Source organism: Lissotriton vulgaris, chromosome 5 (genome assembly GCF_964263255.1).
Source record: "Lissotriton vulgaris chromosome 5, aLisVul1.2, whole genome shotgun sequence".
NCBI lineage: Eukaryota > Metazoa > Chordata > Amphibia > Caudata > Salamandridae > Lissotriton > Lissotriton vulgaris.
Genome location: NC_141693.1, coordinates 1,161,924,406 through 1,161,947,360, shown reverse-complemented (window position 1 = coordinate 1,161,947,360; position 22,955 = coordinate 1,161,924,406). Strand labels below are relative to the sequence as shown.

General features: G+C 44.6%; 1 protein-coding gene across 1 annotated transcript in view; it reads left to right on the top strand.

The window, feature by feature from the left end:
• The first annotated feature begins 2,502 nt into the window (after window positions 1-2,502).
• FAM204A (family with sequence similarity 204 member A) overlaps window positions 2,503-22,955 on the top strand; it is a 450,793-nt gene continuing 430,340 nt past the window's right edge. The window contains exon 1 of the mRNA XM_086920295.1: window positions 2,503-2,717. Within this exon, the coding sequence (XP_086776421.1) occupies window positions 2,535-2,717 (183 nt within the window). The 5' untranslated portion in view covers window positions 2,503-2,534. The remainder of the gene's footprint in view (window positions 2,718-22,955) is intronic.

Below are 22,955 nucleotides of genomic sequence, written 5' to 3'. Positions count from 1 at the left end.
AGCTTCACTCCCCAGTGCGACAGCCAAATGGGGAAGCTCTACATCAATTCTTGAGAGAATACCGCAGTACCCCTCACTGCACAACGCAGAGGTCCCCATGGTCACTAATGCTGACAGGGCCCCGGCGTGACACGCTTCCCATGGCCGACAACTGGAGGCAGGAACCATATAACTCAACACCCAGGCGAGGAGGCAGTTGACCAATGAAAAAGCTAGTCGACGACGGAGGGCATTAGCCCGAGTGCTGACTCTAGGACGCTCTGTCTTAATACGAAATCCTCGGAGCGGAAGGAAGTTCCGAACTCCCCACGAACCAGGGCTGTGGACTGTGAGATCAGCCTGAGGAACAGCTGTCACTGCTGAGCGAGGAGAAGTAATCACACGAAACATCTCATGGGTCAAGAGGGTCCCTGCTGCGGATGGTGGGGTGCAGGAATCAGAGCAATCAAGGAGTGGAGGGACTGTGAATGAAGCGATGGAACCCTACTCTGTTGATGACTTAGCTCAGAGTCCTGCAGCATCAACATCATCCACGGGTCTCAATCCAAGAACCCTGGCTGGCAACAGGGAACCAGTCAGTCCTGAAAGGGACCAAGATGGTCGTCAACATTGATACAATCTTAGACCGAATCTTAGGTGGTCAACCTCAAATCTGGGGATCCGGGTTCGAGTCTCGGCAATGACGCTGAACATCCTGTGATTCTGGGCAAATAACAATTTCCCCGTGCCTAAAAAAAAAAATTATGAATGTGTTCTCATGTAACAAAACTGGTGCTATGTAAAGCACAAAAAAAATTAGGAATGTGTTCTCATGTAACGCAACTGGTGCTATGTAAAGCGCTCTGATACCCAATACTGGGTCAAGTTCACGCTATATAAAACTTCGCAAAAAAAAAAAAGACTTGCTGATTTTGCATGTTAGCTGTTATTAGAACTTTCTGTTTGAAGAACTAACTTGGGATGGGATGTACGGTCTAGTTTATGTGAACAGGCATCTGCGTGGACGAGGTCCCGGAAGCACCCACACACTTTGTATCACTCTCTGGCCAAGCGTGGCCAGAGAGCTTAAATAAAGGGGCCGAGTCGCTCGGGACTTCCGGCTAACACCGTCCACCACAGTGTCTGTGTCTCCTTATTGTAGTGCGGCTTCCCTAAGCGGTCCAAGGCCCAAGCGGGGGTCCTGATGACCCCACAACAGGTGGGGTTGATGGAAGAAAGGGTGGATGATGGATGAGTGAAAGGAGGGATTGAGCTAAAGGGTGGGTGGAATAAAGGAGTGAAAGAGTTGATGAATGGATGAGCGAAAGGATTGATGGATGAGGGTATGGGTGGATAAGGAGATGAATGAGTGAAAGGATGAATGGATAGGTTTCGAGATAGATGGAGAAATGGATAGGTTTGGATATGAAGGGTGGATAGACGGAATGGTGAAAAACTGAATGATTGATGAAAGACTGAATAGACGATAGAATGTAGGTTAAATGGTGGATATCAACAGGTAAATGGTAGGATGAAAGGATGAATGGATAGATCATTGTAAGAGACAAGAAGTATCTTCTGGGGAGGGTTATGATGAGTTGCTTCATTTGCTTGGTGCCTTAAGAGCTTTGGTTCGACGTGGGAGTATTTTCAGTTTCTTTCTACTTGAGTGCTCAAAAATATATATTATTGTGCCAAACAGCAATTAACAGTATGACAAGAAGGTGCAACAATTGCAAAAAACGGAAATGTTAACATATTATTATTGCATTTCTCTTTCATTTTGTGTAATGAGAAGCTGTTAAGTATCATCAAGTCTTGCCCTTAGCCCCTCCCCTCACTTACACATCTAGCTCATTCTAATGAGTACCTGCGCCTATGTTTTTCCCATTTAAAGCACTGCCCATCGTTCGATAATTAAATTATACTATGATAAAGAACAGGATGATTGTCATTGGTGCCATGGATGTGGTCTGTCGGCTAGACTGCCAACTTAGGTGCTGGAAACCAGGGCTCGAACCTCGGGGCATCCACATCCTGTGATTCTGTGCAAATCACTTTATCTCCTCGTGCCTGAATGCGTAATGTAAATACGGTTCTCATGTTCACAAGGTTCTCCAATACCTTCGGGTCGAGTTCGCTCTATATAAAGTATGCAAAAATATATTTATAACACAACTTAACCTGTCAAACCAGTGGGTCTGCGGTCTTTCTTCGGTTCGTACGGCGCGAAATTATTTCTATTTCGATACTTTTTTGTTGTTGTGCATTAACAAGCAAATGTCGCCAGTCTTCTCAGCAAGACCAGTGTTCTTCACTGTAGGGTATTGTTCTGTATACTACCCTTATTATTCACATGCTTCGCTCGCGTTTTTGATAACTTTCTGGTGGCGCTTTTCTTGCCAACCACAATATGGCGGTCATCCTTCCAGCGTTATCACTTAACAATCAGTAACAATTGTACGGAATGACGTTTAGCGAATCATGCTGTTTATTGTTTCCGTGCGCCTGCGCTGTGCACACGTTACTTTGTTTTACGCGTGCGTAGTGGAAGGATGTGGAGCGGTCTGATGCCAGCTGGCGTGAGCGATGACGACATCGATGAGGAGGAGCCAGGGGCCACTATACAGAATGAGGGCCCCCAAACGGAATCGATACCTTCACAATGCGCGGAGGCTGAGCATCCGCTAGGAGAGTCAGGGGCTTGTCCCGCTGGAGTATCTCCAAACCAGTGGCATGTGAGTAACCGGAGGTAACGTCAACTTGGCTCCGCCCCCACATGAAGCCACTCCCAGAGAAGAATATGCATACTGCCTGCCCTCTCAAAACTCAGCCTCCACCCATTAAACATGTAGAATGGTTTGCTCACGGTTACGGATGACTAGCCTGGGTTTACATACATGCTAGTGCCTGCGCACAGCCAGTAGTTACGTGCAATGTGGATGGCTCCTTGCATCCCTTCCTTCTCCCTTTGATTAAGTGTTTTGAATGTCTACTGCCAGGGCCGGCCCTAGGATTTTCGGGGCCTGGGCAAAAGGGAATGTGGGAGGCCCCTGAAATGTACATATGTGACACCTTCTGATGTCTGAAAAGCTGCTTTGTGCAGACTCCAACTGGGCCAAAGCTCCTCCTCTCAGCCACTCCAAGCACCTCTTGTACAGCTATTTCGGACTGAAGGTGTGAGAATTGCTTTGGGGCTGATTAAACCTGTGTGGGCTAAAGTGTTGACAATGGGTGGCCTGCAGAGTCTCTGAATGGGCAGCCCGAGAGGTGTCCCCCTCCCCTAGGCCTTCCCACACCATAGGCCCCAGGAGGGGCCTCCCATGAGCCCAATTGTAAAGAGACGCATTTCTTTCACTTTGATGGGCAGGGGTACACCAGGACTGGTGGGGTGTTGCCATTGTGTGGGGCCCATCCTGGTAGGCAGAGTGCGAGGCCCTGGGCCGTTGCCAACACTGCCCATGCCTAGAGCCGGCCCTGTCTACTGCTTCAGGGGGTCTTTTGCAGGTTCTGCATCCATAGGGTCTGATTACCAGTGGCTTATCATTGTTTTCGGATCCCTAGTTAAACCTCTTTTTGAGCAGGGCTCGGAGTTACGAGTTTTGTTATATTTAACTCTTCAGTTGCTAAGACCTTTACCCCCTCACCCCCTCCTCTAGAACAAGGGTTCTTCACATTTGGACATTTGTGGACCACAACTTTAATAATTTCTGGATTCAGGCCCCCACTTTATCATTGTAATCCGATTTAATTATAACTGGATCCAGGTGATCCTACCACCAGCGCTCGAAATGGAAAAATAGAAATGCAGGTAGCAGTGTACCTGCTTGTTTCTGAGAAGTGTCAGTACACTCCAATTAAAAATATTACGTCTCTCTTAAGAGTTTGAGGTTTGGATTTGGGAATGACTGCCATTTTTATGTGCTGTTTTTAAATCGGATACATAAAAGACATTGTCATTTACCATGCCCATAGCTTAAATTCTCGCAAATGTATGAACTATTGCATTGCAATTGGGTTTGGCGCCCATGCCATAAAGTTTTTTTTTTAAAGTTCGAAGAGAGAGCGAGGCAGGACAAAGCTATTTGAGAAAATAGTGCTCGGAGGCTGTATTTAAAGCCTATTGAGTGACAACATACGCAACAGGGGTGTCCTCATGGGTGGTTACAAAATAAACAGCACTTCGGAATTCTCTTAGGAAAACAAAAAAAGGTTCACAACTAATATCAGTCAGTCAAAAAGTCTTTATTGCGAATATTTCATCATAAAAGACATACTATACAATTCGTAATTAATACAAATAATTAATTGAAACCAATATTACACAGAACATTTTTTCGTAGTATGTACAGGATAAAACATATATATAAATATTAGGCTAAAATCTGAGATAAAAAGATATTGAGACTTGATGGCTATAAAAGCAATTTAAAACAGTGGGACTCTCCTCAATTATCCTCAAGCCTTAAATCCTTGCCACTACAGTAGCCACATCATTATCCTGTGGACCAAATTATTGGGAGCTGATCTTCCGGGACCGAAGTATCCAGGCCCAACTAAAGAATTTTGCCACACCTATAACCACCAGTTTTGAAGTGTCGGTTTTCAATATTCTACACGCCACATGCGCTGATCTTGTTCCCATTCTCTTGCATACTAAGCGTAGCCACAGCTGTCTAGGATGGTGATACACGGGGCAAACAAAGAGGAAGTGATCAACTGTTTCTATCAGACCCGCACAAAATGGGCAATGACCACTACCAGATGTATTCCAGTTCTTCGTTAGACCACGTAAAGGTAGGGATCCAACTCTAAACTGGTGGCACAGCTTACGATCCTGTGACTTTGTTATAATATCCCAATATTCTGAAAAAAACAAAACATCCTTGATAACCAGGAATGTTGCAGTCAAAGAACTGCCTGTCAAGGAAGCATGTCTTTTAGTTACTGACATATTCCAGTACGCATCTCTAAAGTGCTTTTTTGAAGAAAAAATAGCTGTGTCCGGATTAGACCATAATTCCCCCATCCTCATGTCTGTCAAAATAGTTTTAATTTCAGACAGCCAGGTAATCCTGTGAGAGCCCCTTAGTCCTTTAACTTCAAGCAGGGCCTTGGCATATAAGGACAATTCCGGGGTGGTCCACAGACGTCGCCAAAACGCCAGTGTTCTGTACTGTGCCATTTCTTCAACAGGCTGACAACCTAAATCATATAATAGGGGAATACGTGGGGATGATTGAGGCAACCCTGCTGCAGACCTAAGACATTTATTTTGAGCCACCTTTAGGGAATCCAGGTTTCTAAAACCCCAAAGTTCTGCACCGTACAATACGGCTAGAAGAATCTTGGAGCCATACATTTTGACAAGGGGAGCCATAGGTTTAGTTAAAGAATACCTATGTTCTTTGAGAAAGGCTACACCTAATTGGGTATGCTTTAAAGTTAGTAAATCTAACTGGGGCTTCCAGCTTAAGTTATCACTAAAGCTAACTCCAAGATAAGTAAAAATGGGTGTCTGTTCTAAGGTGACTCCTCCCATATCGACCCTTGCTTTAACTGGTCTTGATCCTCGAAGGACCATATTTAACTGGTCTTGATCCTCGAAGGACCATAGTCTTGATCCTCGAAGAGAGAGCGAGGCAGGACAAAGCTATTTGAGAAAATAGTGCTCGGAGGCTGTATTTAAAGCCTACTGAGTGACAACATAAGCAACAAGGGGGTGTCCTCATGGGTGGTTATAAAATAAACAGCACTTCGGAATTCTCTTAGGAAAACCAAAAAAGGTTCACAACTAATATCAGTATCTTGTGACGCCCAATACAAAACGAGCTACAGGCACGCAATCCTTACATACAAAGTTAAAATTAAAAAGAGCGGACCCTAATTGGCAATTATAATACACTCAAAATGTAAACAAAATATATATATATATTTTTATTAAAAACAAGATTACCATTCCACAAAATCATAATTTAATCCAATTCACAGAAATACATTAAAAATCTCCAAATGACATGACCATGAACAATGAGAGACAGAGAAAAAGTGCAAACTGTTAATCACATCATGTTTGAGTTGTTCCACATTGAATTCATTCCTTTCATTTGTTCAAATGACTATTAATCATATAATCTATTGGGCATGAACATATTCACCTGGATTGCGTGCCTGTAGCTCATTATGTATTGGGCGTCACAAGATACTGATAATAGTTGTGAACCTTTTTTGGTTTTCCCATGAGAATTCCGAGGTGCTGTTTACCTGTGGTACCTATTCTCTTGGGCAGTGAGGTTGCTCCCTATTTTAGCAAAAATATGGTTACAAAATAAGACAGGACGATACTAAGGAGGGGCTACTAAGCCGATTGACCAATAAAAAGCCACAATTTAAAATGGACAATTACACAAGCCAATGAAAAATATGGCTGGAGCTTCAAGTCCTTACCTGAATACAGCATGACTTGGAGAGCAGCGCATGTACTGCCGAGGCTTTGCCTAAAGAGTGCTGTTACTCAGTACTGATAAAGGATAGGAATCCGCTGCACTCCAAAGATAAGATGCGGTATTCAATGGGGTATGCCAGGAAAGTTAAGTCATTTAGGGTGATCAGGATACTGCCCCTAATGTCCAGGAAGGGCAGAAAGTGAAAAGTACGTGCAAAACCTTGTGGGCACAAGGTGGTTAACCTGAGCACTCCTGTGTGCTGAATAAGCGAAAGGTACTCGACAGGTATGATGATTCAAAGTTTTTTTCACTTTATCATATTCGATTAGTTTAATTTGTAATCACAAATTGTAATCCAAATAGTCTCCATGTGGAAGAAATCGATGCAAAGGTTTTTATCACATGATAGTGTCCAAAAATTCCATAAGTGGCATCATATACATAGTTCAAATCCCCAATGCATTTCGAGCTGGTAGCTCTTCGTCAGGGGGTTAATACTGTAAACAAGTAAACAGAAGGTACGTCAGTCAGGGCCGAGTGTAATGGAAAATAAAAAATTGATAAAGTCAAGGGTAAAAACCGATGCTGAATGAGAGGGTGTGTCAACATGCGGGTGGAAGCCCAAAGAGTTGATGTGGGCGGTAGTATTAGAAAAGTCATAGCGAGTCAATCACCCGTGTAAAGTAATGAAGCATCTTGAGAAAAAACTAGAAATAGTGTTTTGAAAATCGTGCATCGGAAAACGTATATAAGAGATACCAAAGCGTGCACCCAAAGACGAGAAGAGAGTGACATGGCGTCATATGGTGGAGTCTCAAGGTTTTTACCCTTGACTTTATCAATTTTTTATTTTCCATTACACTCGGCCCTGACTGACGTACCTTCTGTTTACTTGTTTACAGTATTAACCCCCTGACGAAGAGCTACCAGCTCGAAATGCATTGGGGATTTGAACTATGTATATGATGCCACTTATGGAATTTTTGGACACTATCATGTGATAAAAACTTTTGCATCGATTTCTTCCACATGGAGACTATCTGGATTACAATTTGTGATTACAAATTAAACTAATCGAATATGATAAAGTGAATAAAACTTTTAATCATCATACCTGTCGAGTACCTTTCGCTTATTCAGCACACAGGAGTGCTCAGGTTAACCACCTTGTGCCCACAAGGTTTTGCACGTTACTCAGTACTGGACAGTATTAGCACATTTAAAGCATTGACCCCCACTGAATCACTATTGTATTCCGAGGACCCCAAATGGGTATTACTGGGAGCTAGGGGACCCAACCTAAGTATTTTCAATGATTTAAACGACAAAATAATACGCAAAAATACAGTAAGAAGCATTCATCAATCAAATGAATTATTTAATTCACAATCAAATATATAAATATAATTAATTTTAAGGGGAAGGCTGGAGCATTTCTAAATTAATTGAAGGGCATTATTCGTCTATACTATATTTCATTTAATGCACTTGCATCATTTTGAGGAAGTTAATATATTTTTTAACCTCCAGTTCCACATTCTTCATGTTTACAAATTGTTTTGAAATGTTCATTTTGACAGCTTAATTTATATAAACATTATTGATCTTTTAACATTATTTGAGATCCTTAGTTGTCCCCGGACCAAAGGGTAAGAACCACTGCCCTAGAATGCTAAGCCCTTTTTTGGATATTTGGGGTGTTCGTGCTTAGGCCTTCATAACTGTTTTTCCCACTTAAGGTATACAAAGTAAATGTGTGTACTTTTCCCCCAACATACTTAGGTTTCTGGATGTATCAAGGTTTTCTGGATTCCCCTTGAGGGGACTGAGAAAATAGCCAAAATATAAAAAAATGGGGTTTAATTAGAAAAAAGTGCTCCACAGATCAGTCTAATTTTTTCTAAAAATGGCATCTAAAAATGGTTTGCTCTGGTAAAATCACTATCTTACCAGCTTTCAGAAACACAATGAATTGTGTATATATATATATATACACATATATATATATATAAATACGCGTTTCGTGACCAAGAGACTAGGTCTCGAAACGCGTCGAGTGAGTTTGCCGGTATTTTGCAATAAAAATCTTTGCTTTGTGCAATTGGAGTCCGTGGTGGCTGATTTTCCAGGAGTTGGAGAAGGTTGCAGCGTTTTTGCCTTTGTATTAAGGTTCGCCTCCTTTACCACGGACCGCCGTTTCACTGTGGCGGGGACATGGCGTTCTCGGCGGCAGCCGGGATTTCCTGCTTGAAAAAAAATATATATATATGTGTATATATATATATATATATATATATATATATATATATATATATATAGATACTGTGTGATCAAGGCAGCTGGACTGCCGAAACGCGTCACGTAAGATTTATGATGTAATAAATCTTTTCTTGGGTTGATATTTACCTGGCAGTGGTTCCTGTGTGCGCATTTTCCTTGGCTCTTCTCTGGTATCTCTCTCTCTCTCTATATATATATATATATATCACAGGAAGTCGTCCTCCAATCTCACTGCATGGATATACAGACGAGGCAAACCCAGATATATGGTGCAATTGTTTTTATTTCGTTGTGCCCAAGAACACCACCGCCATATATATTTACAAAAATTTTTTTTACCCCGCTTTTGCCATTTTTGTAAGAGGTGGGCCATTTTTTCTACTTTGTGCTTTCAACCTACTTCCAGTTTGGGGAGGAAACGGGTGTGAAACCCTTGGGTGATGCCACAAAGCTATATATTTCTGAAAAGTAGACACAATTCTGAATTCAGCAAAGAGTCATTTTTGTAGCTTCCTCCAGGTTTTCTCAAAGAAACAGTAACCGTTGAAATAAAAAAAAAATTAAAATGAGTAGGAAAAACCAGCCATTTGTGTCAACGTTTTCATCTGTAACTTCTTGCCATGATACCCGATTAACAAAAGCAATGTACCACTGCATCCCCTAAACTCATTCTGGTTGTGGGTGTATATATATATATATTTGTAGATTATCTAAGAAACTAAGGTACCCAAAGCCAATAACTGCACTGCACCGTACAATGGTTTTTCAATGTGTACAGAGTATAGAGCAATTTGTATGGTAAAATATAAAGAGTGAAAAATGGGTGGTATAAACAAAACCTGTGTATTTCTGAAATGCAAACCATATGCTGAGTGTAGGAGCAGTAATTTGTACATATCTGAATTTGTGGGTACCCATGGTAGCATGCGATTGTAGAGGGCTTTTTGCAAAATGTCTTTTCTTACACGCTGCTTACATTTGGTAGACACAAATGCAGAGAAATATGGTTGCTAATATCAATTACTCTACTATTTTGTGTTCCAACAACCGCCTGTGACATAACACACCCCCAAACACAACATGTAAACATCCTATTTCACCAGCAGAATCCCCGCTTTTTTTTACAACATAGGTAGCTGCAGATTTTAGGCCCTAGCTCAGCTGCCACCCAGGAAACCCTACCATATTCATGACTCTTTTTGAAAACTAGGCACCTGAGGAGTCCAGGATGGCATGAAGTGCGTGGCTCGCACCATGTTTTTTAATCCTGAAGCCCTTGCAAATCTAAAACTTTGGCTAAAACAGAAATGTGAGGAAAACCTCAGGAATCTGCAAGGAGTCACACATTTCCTACCACACATCATTCCACCGCGTCTCCCGATAAAAATGGTACCTCACTTGTGTGGGTAGGCCTAGTGCCTGCTACAGGAAAAGACCCTAAAGTCAACATGGGCACATCACATTTTGCCATTGAAAAATTCCCTTTTTTTGCAATGTGAATACCTGTGTTCTTTGGAACTTAGCTCAGCCGGCACCTAGGGAAATCTAGTAAATATGCACAATTTTGAAAACTTGACGTGGGGTGGGGTGGAGGGGAATCTGCTGTAGCAGTCAATAGCACCTAAGCTCTACTGCAATAGATGGCTCCAGTACGTCTTTTAGAAAATGCCCTAGTCCCAAATGGCGACTAGGAATCTAACGTGCACTACGAATTAGTGTGTGAAACACAATATAAAGCAATATTTTTAAAACAAAACACACTATGATGTTTTTCACATTACAGCAGTCAAACTGCAAATATTTTCCAGCACATATAATACTTACAAGAATACTGTATACAATTAGAAAATATGGACATTACTAAATTGGTGTAAACAAAACAAAATCACAAAACCCAATACATTCCGGGACTCTTGGTCCCTTCATCAGGGGTAATCTGTAATGAAGAAAAGGGAAACGTTTCAGAAGATGCACACATGGGTCAACTTCAGATTGTCAAAGCAATTTATAAGCGTCTTCCAGTCATGTGAGAAGTCATGCACCCTGCACCTTATCGTAGTAAACTCAGTTACACAGTGTGATGCTAAAAAATCAGGGCACTTACTGTTTTCGCCAAGACAATGCTAGAAGCTGAGTCTGTACAAACAATATAAGCCAACATGAACGTGTTTAGATGGGACAAGGACAAATAACTGGCTCTTTTATGCATAATCACAATAGTGATTCCACATACCTAGGTGAACTGTATTCCAAATTGCGTGTTCACTGGAATAATTGACTGAAGGCAGGTGGTGTCAAGCGCCTGGAATGAAACATAGTACTTTCACAATGCTGCACATAAAGATCAAACCAGGATTGTGTTTATGTTGCAAATTGCACATCTCACCCTATTCTCGTTGTGGAGCCAAGGCGTCACCAGTATAAAGTAGAGTTATGGAGACGCGATGAGGTTGTGATGAAACTGTAAGAAAAGTTACAAACAGTGATGTTAATCCCACTGCTCTTATAATAAATAAGATGTTCTACTTAAAGCAAAATACTCTGTGAGGAAATCCCCAGTCTGTATCTGACGAATTATCGTAAATTAAAATGGAACGTAGACAATGCCATGATTAGTCATGATTAGTCATTTGAAAGAAGACCGCTATATGCCTAGTCCAAAACATAATTATCTGAAAACATCCAGCAAAGGTGTGCATAACGTTCGTGAATATGCACGTAAATAGTTCAAACAGGACAATTTGGTCAAATGAATACATGCTCAAAGAACATTCCAAGGATGACATATACACATGTGTCAACATGGCTCAATGAATTGCAAAGAGACAACGATTGTATAATGACTCAATGTGTTGGACTGGAAATCTCTCCGTGTTTCCACGTTAATCCTAGTGAGTTTGTGTACTATTATGATATTGTAAATGTGTGTAAATTTGTCTGAGGGAATGTTGTGATCTCAGTGCAAATCTATGCATAAAGAAAGCGTCCAGCTCTTTGTCGAGGGCAGATCCAAGTAAGTTTGCTGTAAGTGTAGAATTAATCTGAATTAATCTGATCTTGTAAAAAACAGGCCATCTCAAATTTGTCATTAAGCCCATGGGGCATCATTGTGTGTAGTTTATTAATCCAAAAAGCTTCTCTCTGCATCAGAGTCTTTTCGAATTATCCATGCCTTGCGTCTTGGGTATCTGTTCAATGATTTGAAATTTTAGTTGAGCAATACTGTGTCGGTGCTCTTCCCAATGAACCGCCAGGTTTGAAGTCGTGTTTCTTGTTCTGATTTTGCTTTTGCTTTTATGTTCGGTCAACCGTGTTTTCATTTTCCTCTCCGTTTTACCATTGTATAATAGTCCACATGGACATTTGATCGAATATACAACATTTTCAGAGTTGCAATCTGTGCTTCCTGCTAATTTGATTTTAGCTCCGGTCATAGAGTGTAGCAAAATTCCACAGAGAATAACGTTGTTGCAGTGCATACACTGTCCAGTACGTCTTTAGCATGCAAGGGTTTAATGCATCCGATAATCGTTGGAGGTGTTAAATACCTCAACCTTTGTTAAATTTGGGAAAAGCAAATTGTATATACTATATCATGCAAATTTTGTTGTGCTAAACACCAAAGTCTGCATGTTACTCCCCACTCGTTATAGGTGCTATTTATAGCTCCCAATAAATAACATACCCACCTGTTGAATAATGTAACCTATATACCAGGTGCGATAAATAGCACCTACACTCGTAATCATGGGCTAAGTCTCTTTATGTCTGGCTGGGAGTTGGGTTGGGTCTCAAGTAGGCCCAGCAAAATGTAAATTACTCTGATAATTTGTGGAAATTTCGTTTTACGTTCTTATTGCAAAATTCTTGGAATTATGACATTTTGCATATTTACGTGCGCTTTGCTGTAAAAATGTACAGCACACACTTGCAAATAACAGAATGCAAGCGGCTGTTCTTTACAGTGTTTTTGTTTAAGTGTGTCCTCTTGCCTTTGTGTTGAGTCTGCTATGGGTGGCTTTCCTCTGGTTGGTGATGGTTTGTTGTGATCGTTCCTCCTGGCGGGTGTGCTTGTGGGAGTACTTGTCGTCTCACAGCCAGTGTCTTTTCTGGTTTCTATGGGAGGTATTCATTTTGAACCACAAAGTGTTCTGGGTAACTCTTTCATTTTGCCAGTATGCTTATATTATCGTTGATTTCCTCAACAATCCAGTAACCCCTTTCAAACGGTGTTTGGAGTTTCCAGCTAGGGTGTGAGTCTTGTATAAGTTCTTTATGTCTGAGTCCTCTGGTGCGGTCTTTGGCCCTGCTGATCTGGCTGGCTTTCTCATTCATCTGTTTTCTAGGTTTTTGGGGTGTGCTGATGTCCACAGTGACATTGCACCACTTGGGCCCTGCTGGGATTCTGTTGCCCGTTGGTCCCCTAAACAGAAGTGCTCTGGGGGAGCACTTAGTGGTGCCTGTTGTGGTATATTTGCAAGAAATTCTGGAGATAGTCTGAAGATCCTAGTTTTTTCCAATTGAGGAAATATCTTGTGGAATGCCATTGACTCTCAGCTTCACCAAGGAGTAACTTTGAGTGTCCATCCAGTAATACCAGTGTCAGTTGGTCATTCTAAAAAGCTGCCAGAATCCACACTGACCTTTGTCCACAGTGTCCTGCACAGTTTTTCATTAAAGATGGGGGGGGGGGGGGGGGGGCGGGGGGGCGGGGGGGGGGGGGGGGCTGGGGATTCTTCCCCACTGTTTAGCTGACAGACTTGACATGCTTTTAAAGCCTTCTCGACTGCCTTATCATTCCCTGAAAACCATACATTTTACCTAAGCCATGACTTTGTTTTGGCAATCCAACGATGTCCTTGATGCATCAACTGTATGACTCTCTTTTGAAGCAGTTGGGGCACCAAGATACGTCATTCCTGCAGGAGGAGCCCTTCATCAGTGGTCCTCATTTCCTACCTTTCTCTCCATCACTAGATGAGCATCAGTTTGTTGTTCTGGTTCTTCTGGTGGGAGTCTCGCAGAAAATCCTTCCACTTATTCTGCCGTATTACATTCGCTGCTTTCTGTAGGCATTCGTCTTCCTGAGACATCACTGCTCTATCTTCTAGTTCAGTGGCTTTGGGGCCGGCCATGTGTGTTATTAGACTAATGTAGTCTTCGGTGTAATCGCTTGGTTGTGTTATCCTAGGTATAGGTGCATGGGGATGAAGCGATATGTAGTCTGTGGGGAGTTGCTGACTCCCCAGGCTGTAGAGTACAGTGAAGTTGTATTGCTGAAGCTGCATCACTAATTTTACCATTCTGGGGTGGGGAGGTGTCGGGGGGGGGGGTAAGGGGTGGAGTGGTGGGTTGAGATGTGCCAGCAAAAAGATGGACAGGTGGCTTATGATAAGTTATGACCCAGAACTCTTACCCATAGATGCATAAGTGGAAATTATGGCATTCACACTTGATGGCCAATGATTCTCGCTCAATGTGGGCATACCTGGTCTTGGTGTCTGTCAGAGCGCTGCTTGCAAATGCGATTGGTGTCCAGACCTCTCTCTTGTGCTCTTGAATGGGGACAGTGGCTATGACAGTGGGGTTCGCAGCCACAATAAGCTCTGTTTCCTTCTTGGGTTTGAAATAAGCGGTTGTGGCGTAGTGGAGGAGTACTCTTCTAACACTGTTGAACCCTTTATCTGCATCGGTGCTCCATTCCCAACAGGCATTGACTTTTATCAGAGAGCTTATGGACTCTAAAACGATGGGCAGGTGAGGCAAGAACCGCAGTAGTTTGTAATTATGAGGTGGCCCTTTCTGTTGTGCTCTGTGTGGCAGGAGCATTTTGTTTTGCTTATGACTTGTAGGAGTTGAGCTGCCCATGCCCTAATCTTAAATAAAATTCACGAGCAGAATCGTTCTTCGAGGGCAAAATTTATTCATCACAGTGATGTTGGAGCTCCAGTAAGATGTCTGATTAAAAAAGTCTAAGCACAAGGAGTTTAAATACACGTCCAGCAATGGAAATGTACTCAACCGTTCAGTTCTCTGGCATAGCAAAGAGGTGAGAATTCATTATATGTGTAACATCTTCTTCCTAGTACATTGATAATATTTTGTTAAAGATCCAGCTCTTCCTACAACAGATGCAACCTCAAAAGTTACTTGCAAATTTCAGAATTATAACATATCTTACTTCCTACCCATGCCAGCTGAGTTCTGCAAAATACCCTTAATATTAAGTTGCTGAAGCTTCTGCACGTATTAGCGCAATAGCAGTACGTTCACATGACTCAAATGGTTTAGATTGACCTCTTTTGTCCCAGGCGTCCACACATCTTTAATCCTTCTTTTGAGACCTATCCAGAGAATTTTACTTGGTTTTCAAAGAAGGAGTGCTTGTCTTAATGTAGCGTAGGCCATGTTCCATCAGCCTTTCAGGTGTCGCCCATAGAAGTTGGTGGTGTTATTCCAGTGTCATAAAGTAAATAAGAATATTGTTGCTGATGTTGAGGACATCAACTAGCCCTGTCAGCTTCATGCAAATTCTGTTCTGGAACACCTCGATTGCAGAAGAGATTACAAAGTTAAGACTCTTGTACCTCCTTAGTCCCAGGTGGCTTGAAATGGTGGTTATATATCTGCTGACTGCGTCTGGTAGTAGCTGGTGATCCCCAAAATTGAGGCTCAGCTTTGAAAACCATTGCACTCTATTGAGGTCCTCAATAATGTCATCCATGGTGGGAGTAAGAAATCAAGTTGTTAGTTCTGAGGGCAGACTACCCACATTAAGCAACAAACACAATCCTTGTTGGGTAAACTACTAAAGTCACTGAATTAACCTGCGCTCATCCCCAGGAAGATGTGGCACAGAGCAGACATGCTTAACTTCTATGCAATGTGTAAAGTATTTATGCAGAAACAGCAATAAAATCAAAACACGCTACAAGAAAAATTACAAACAAATTTACAAGAATAGAGTAAATTGTCATAAATAAAATTACTCTAAAACAACAAAAAATCCTATACAGTGATCTAAAATATGAATTTTTAAAGATTTAAATAAAAATAGTGTAAAAAAAACGTTAAGCGTTAACCACAGTCAACTGTATGTGGTAAACTGCTACTTAGGTGAGATTGGAGGCTGACAGTGATGGAACAAGCGTCAGATACAGTAACCAGATTCAACCCGGTCGGAAGCTTTACCGTGAGATTTAGGGCCTGATTACGAGTTTGGCGGTGCAGGTGCAAGGCGGCATGCCGCAACTCCACTCCTGCACTGCCAAACTCGACTACCGGCCGCCTGCCAGATTAGGAGTTTTCTTCTTCTGTTCCCATGGTGGAGCCTTTCAAAAAGGCGCTTCAATAGGAGCGTCAAAACCCCTTCCTGCATGGCATGGACTGTGAAGTCCATGCTGTGCAGCAAAGGGGGTGCATGCACACTGGGGGGCACACCATGTGGCCCCTTGCATGCATCCCATGGGCCATGAGGCACTAGGTCTCCTCACCACCTCCCTAACAAATGCAATCTCACTGCTATGTTTAGGGTTGCATTGAGGAAACATGTAATATGCTTGGTTGTGCTGCACCACTACCATCTTCTAACAAGGAGCCAGGAGCAGGAACAAAAACATCCTCAGCAACCGTAGAAGGCCATAGCAAGACCCAACTACACTCTCCACCTGTGGTTTGAAGAACAAGTTGTCATCGAACTTCACTCTTTCACTTTGAAATTCTGACTTCACCAGCCAACAAAGGGGGGAGGGGATCCAAAACCCAGCACTTCTGTCGTACTCATGTTGCACTGGAGATTACTCCAGCATATCTACTAAAACACCGCTGAAAGACACGCTTCAAATCTATTTTGGGCGATGGAGATGTTCCCGTCCCAAGTTAGAAGGAACTGCGTGTCGTCAGCCTAAGAGATGACCTGCAGTCCAAAGGATTCCACCAGGGATGCAAAGTGGGACATGTAGACATTAAACCCTATCGTTCTACGGGCAGAGCCCTGGGGAAGCCCACATTTAAGGGGGCTGGATTCAGAATCAAATGGCGGCATCCACACAGACTCAAATCTGCTTGATAAGAAGGAGCTCAACCAGGCCAACACGGTCCCACCTATCCTGATGTCGTGCAATTGTTGCATCAGAATAGAGTGAGAAACTGTGTTAGATGCAGCCTTAAGGTCCAGTAACAATAAGGCGACTTTCTTACCATTGTCCACTGTCAGTTTAATAGCATCACAGACCTCTGCCAGAATAGATTCAGTACTCTATCCTGGGTTAAAACCTGATTGCGATGGATGTAGCAACTGATTGGCGTGGAGGTAACTGGAAATTTGGACATTGATACTTTTTTCAGCGTTCTTTGAAAATGCTGGCAGCAAAGAAATCTGCTTATAGTTACAGAGACGGACTTGTCTGCTGCAGGTCTTTTTTAGCAGTGTATCAGCTAGGTCTTCTTCCAGCAACTGGAACAATAGCCTGGCACAGTGAGTTATTTAGCAGAGTTCAGGGTGGGATAAATGGCCTCGGCGTTGGCAACTAAAATCTGATGGGGGGGCAGGGGTCATCAGGAAAACCGGACTTCCAAGCTTTGAGAGTTTTCTCAGAGTCTTCAAACGAGATGATGAGGAACTCCTTCAGAGAGCAGGAGTGTGAGGTTGGAACGATTGAGGGCTGACACCCAGACCAATTGAGCTCACTACTATAAATAGCGCAAGGTGCATTTTGGCCCTCTGATCCTTAAGAGTCAACACAGTTGCTAGCGCCCGCTGCCTTTAAAGTTCCTACAATTCCGAGAATCTTGTTCTTGAAAAGATCAGAATGTTGAGAACAAAGTTTCAGAGAGGCTTCCAAGACCTGAGAAAGGGCGAAAGGATTGATAAACTTTGTGATTTTAAAAACCTCTTCAAGTTTATTGTTGGACGTGGCGATTTCATTAGCGAAATACATTGCTTGAACCTTTTTTCGTCCTTGATGTTAAATAAACAGGTCCTTTTTATAGCATCCTTTGTCCTCGGGTAGATAGAGCCTATGCTAGGATCTTTATGAGTTTTTAAAATCTAAGATTCTCATCAAACCAAGGGGCCGACGGACCAGTCTTACTGGATGCACTGTTACTTGTATTCCATAGCTCTGATTTCAGCATGAGATAGTGTCCAACCTGGACACAATGCGCTGTAGGCGATGGTGCATGCCGCTTGTTACTGGCCTCCTTTCTCTGGCAGCCATCTCCATGCCCTGTGGCCAATGCATTCTGGTGCCCCATAGTAGGGAGTCTTCAAGCTATTAATGCTCCACTGATCTATATAGGCTGAGGATGGAGGTCGTCCTTCATGTGCAGTATGCACATTCAGGGACATGCACTCACATGTTTTCCTCAGTGGTTTCAGTGTGGTGCAGGTAGGTGGGTGAGGTGACAGCAGTGAACCACAGGGTTGCGAATTGTCTGTTGAGCCAGACAAGCAGCGCTGCTATGGTTTGCCCAGTACTGACAGCACGAAGAATCAGGCATGGTGGCGGCTGTCAGCTGTGTAGTGGCGCATATCACTCATGTCTGGACGTTTTGTTCTTCCCTGCAACTTTCCTCACAGATGATGCTTTAAATTGCCGCAATCCAGACAGCAGGTAATGGGATCCACTATGTCAGATAAAGTCAAAGGCCATCCCTGACTCTAATTTGCTCTCAACACAGAGAGCCAGGTCCATTTCTTCTTGACCGGGGTGGGTAGCTGCAGATGCAAGTGAGTCATGACCAAAGTAGGGCAGCACACCAGAGGAATGCACTGCGGTCTCTGGTCCTTGTCGCCACTGTAGAGTCACTAGCGTACTCCGAGTGACTGTCCTAGGGCTACACACAGAAATGACACTGGCATTACTTCTAATAGTGGCCATGAGCAGTTCTGCTCCCCTTCATTTAACGCTTTGGCTGCGCCCAGCCTTCAAGTTGCATACAACATGTGTGGCTCCCTGCAAAAGTGGAGACTTGTCTGTTCGTCCAGTGAAAGACCTCACAGTGCTTCTCAAAACCCCAGCTAACATCCTCAAAGAAGCAAGTTTTGAGAATGAGCATTGCTGGTGCATGTTAGAGAGTAAGAGTTTTTTTTCTCTATACTAGACACCCTTTTAATTCTTGCCTCTTAGGGTGGCCCCCATGGCATTAATATTTTGCATAACTCCTTGCATGTGCTGCTTTCACAATAAGTCAATTTGGTAGGATGTTAGTCATAGTAAGCTTTTTTCTGGATTTCATTACATACACCCACTCTAAATACGTCCCCTTGTTTCTTTAAAATATCTGGATTAGACCAGATAATGAGCTTGTTAATTGTGTTCCAATCCCTCTACGCCTACTGGAGTTAGCCTTTACTCTAGCTATTACTATGTAGGTCCTGATTACAAGCTCAGTATAGCAAAATGAATGTATGCTTTAGGGCTTTAGGAGTTAATTTCGCTCTGCCTGATTATAGTCAATCCCTACTCACCCATGAGAGTCTCAAGGCACTGGGGTGGGGTGTGTGCAGCTCCATAGGGATCACTCGAAGAGCCAGGTCTTGAGGTCCTTTCTGAATTGGTGCAGTGTCGGTGTCTGTCGGAGGTTAAGGGGGAGTTTGTTCCAGGTCTTGGCTGCGAGGTAGGAGAATGATCTTCCTTTACTCTGGTCCTGTAAAAACGTGGAACAGTGGCTAGGGCGAGGTCGACTGAGAAGAGGTTTCATTTGGGGGCGTGGAAGGAGATTCGGTCATTGAGGTATTGGGTTTCAGTGTACGGGAGGGAGTTTAGGGGTGTGTGAGCAGCTTGAAAGATATTTTTATTTTGATGGGGAGCCAGTGGTAGTCGCGGAGGTGTTGGGCGATGTGGTTTTGCCGTGGGATGTTGAGGATGAGTCGGACTGTAGCGTCTGGACAGTCTGGAGATTGCAGTGTAGTTTTTTGTTGATTCCGGCATACAGGGCGTTTCCGTAGTCCAGTCTGCTGGTGATGAGTGTGTGAGTGACTGTTTTCCTGGAGTCGGGTTGAGGGGGAATCCACTTGAACAACTTGTGAAGAGTGCGGAGACTGTTGAAGCATGCGGAGGATATGGCGTTGATATGGCGATTCATGGTGAGTGAAGAGTCGAGGATGATGCCAAGATTGCGTGCCTGGTCGGTTGGGGCGGGTGGGTTTCCGAGGGTGCGGGGCCCCCAGGTGTCATCCCATGCAGAGAGGGGGGTGGAGCCGAGGATGATGATTTGTTTTCGAGTCAAGCTTCAGGCAGCTGTTCTTAATCCAGGTCGCGACGTCTTTCATCCCTTCTTGGAAGTTGTGCCTGGTGATGTTGGGTTCCTTGGTGAGGGGGAGGATTAGATGGGTGTCATTGGTGTAGGAGACTATGCTGAACCCGTTGTTTCTGACGATGGTTGCTAGAGGGGCTATGTAGACGTTGAAGAGTGTGGGGCTGAGGGAGAAGCCTTGGGATAGGGTACCCTGCATTTGATCACTGTCGGTTCAGAGAGGAAGGGCAGGAGTCTTATTCTCTGTGTTCTACCTGAGAGGAAAGATCGTATCCAGTTTAAGGCCTTTCCTTGGATGCCAGTGTCCTGGAGCCTGGTGGCTAGTGCAGCCTGGTGGTTAGTGTGCCGTGGGAGAAAGTGCCAAGGCTGCTGATAGGTCCAGGAGGATGAAGGCTGCCGTATGGCCATGGTCGAGGAGGGCGCGGATGTCGTCGGTGGCGGCGAGGAGGGCGGTCTTGGTGCTGTGGTTGCTGCAGAATCTGGATTGGGAGGTGTCTAGGATGTTGTTGGTTTCTATGAAGTGTTCTAGCTAAATGTTGACGGCCTTTTTGTTGGCTTTGGCCGCAAAAGGAAGCAGCGAGATGGACCTGAAATTCTTACCGTCCTTTAGGTCTGCGGAGGGCTTCTTTAGAAGGGGGTTGACTTAGGTGCGCTTCCAGTTGTCGGGGAAAGTCGCTGTCTCAAGGGAAGAGTTGATATTTTGGTGTAGCTCGGGTGCGATGGCAGTGACGGCCCTGTGGAATATGTGCGGGGGGCAGGGATCAGAAGATGCTTCAAAGTCTTCTGTGGTAGGAGGGGTCCAGGTGAGCAGGGTCTGTTGGGTGGCGTAGTTGGGGGTCGGAGTTGAGGCGGTGCAGTGGTCTTGGTCATCGAAGTTGTCATAGAGCGTCTAGATCTTGAGGTGAAAGAAGGTGCTGAGTTTGTTGCAGAGGTCTTGGGAAGGGGGGACGTTGAGGTTGTTTCGCTGTTGGGTTTGGCAAATTCCTGTATGATGGCGAAGAGTTCCTTGGACTTGTAGACGTTGGAGAAGATTCTGTTTTGGATTATGTTTTTCTTTCTTGATTTGATGAGTTGGTGGTGTGCTGAGATGACTGTTTTGTAGGCAGACGGCGCTTCCGGGGTTGTGCTGTTTCTCCACATCTTCTCCAGTCGTCGTCAGGAATGTTTGGTTCTTGGAGGTCCGCAGTGAACCAGTTTTCTTTCTTGTTGTGTCGTCTCGTGGTGTTCTGGAGGGGGGCTAAAGCGTTGGCCCAGCTACCGATCCATTGGTGGAGGTTCCTTGCTGATGTGTTGGCATCTGTCATGATTGGGTTAGGAGTGCGGGTAAGGGCAGAGGTGAGGTGTTCTTCGGAGACTTGGTCCCAGCTTCTGCATGGGAGGCAGCACGTGTGCTTGTTTGCAATGGGTTTTGTAAAGGAGAAATGGATGCAGTGGTGGTCTGTCCAGAGCAGTTCCGTGGTGTGGCTGAAGCGAATATTGTTTCCTCCGGCGAAGATGGGGTTCAATGTGTGTCCTGCTGTGTGAGTGGGGGTGGTGACAAGTTGCTTCAGTCCTATGTTGGTGAGGTTCTCCAGGAGGGCAGTGTTGGGGGTCGCTGTTGTTGACCAGGTGGAAGTTCAGGTCTCAGATTAGTATGTAGTCTGTAGAGGCCAGGGCGTGGGGTGCGATGTGGTCTGCGATGACGTTGGTGAAGTGGGTGCGGGGTCCAGGAGGTCTGTAGGCAAGTGTTCCGCAGAGCGTCGTTCTGGAGTTCGGCTGGATCTGGCAGTGGATGTGTTCCATGGGGGGGCAAGGTGTCGTCCGGGTTGGTGGTTGTCAATCGGAGGGAGCTTTTGAGGATGATGGCGAGGCCTCCTCCTGGGCAGTTGGGGCAGTCTTTTCTCAGGATCTTGTATCCATCAGGGATGGCGGTTGCAATGTCAGGTGCAGAGCTGGCTTTGGTCCAGGTCTCTGTGAGGAAGGCGACGCCGGGCGTAAGTGTTGAGGAGGTCTCAGAAATCTATGGCATGTCTGTGCAGGAAGCGTACTTTGAGTAGGATGCAGCTCAGTGGTTTGTATGCAGTGCTGTCTGGTGGGCTGGGAGTTGCTGCCAGTGTCCAGAGGTGGGGGAAGGTGCGGCGGCAGTGTTGGCAGGAGATCAGGCCTTGGGTGTTGATCAGCGTTGAGAGATGGCAGTTGTTGCGCCCGGGAATGAGTGCAAGGAGAGTGCTCGGGTCGTAGCTGTGAGGGGTCGGGGTACCAGAATCCCTGGTTCGGGTCCCAGACTGGCTTGCCCTTGTCGTGCCAGCGGCATGCCCGCTGCACGGTCGCTATTAAGTACGGGTCGGGGGAGGGTGATCAACTGGGGGGCAGGAGCGGGAACGACATGCTGGGGGAAGGGGCCATGGGGGCAGCAACAGCGGGGAGCGTGGGAAGAGGGAAAGGCAATGAGACAAAAGACAAAGAACAGAGCGGAATAGCAGAAGAGCAGGGTGCTCTTCCACTAGATCACCAGGGATAAGGCGCAGGCAGGAGCCTGCGGGTGAAGCTGGGCCTCGAACACCTACCTGGCAAGGAGCTCAAGCAGAGCCTTTACGGTGGAGCTGCGCGGGGTAGAGCAGTGATTCTGACCAGGAGGTCATAGGTCTTGCTCTTGCTGTGCAGCAGCCGCCATTAAGTAGGGGGCGGGCGATCAGATGGGCGGCAGGAGCGGGAGCGGCGGCAAAGGCAGCATCGGCGGGAAACTCAGGAAAAGGGAGCAGGGAGGTGACGAGAGAGAGAGAGATGCAAGAAGGCAGTAGAAGGGCAAATACAAAAGGCAAATAGAAGAAAAAAAGAAATGAAAAAGATGCAAAATAGAAGAAAATAAGAGACAAAGAGACAAAAGATAGAAAGGCAATAAGACAAAATACAGAACAGCTTGGAATAGCAGAAGAGCAGGGCGCTCTTTCACTAGATCACCAAGAATGAGACACAGACTGGAGCCTGTGGGTAGAGGAGGGCCTCGAACAC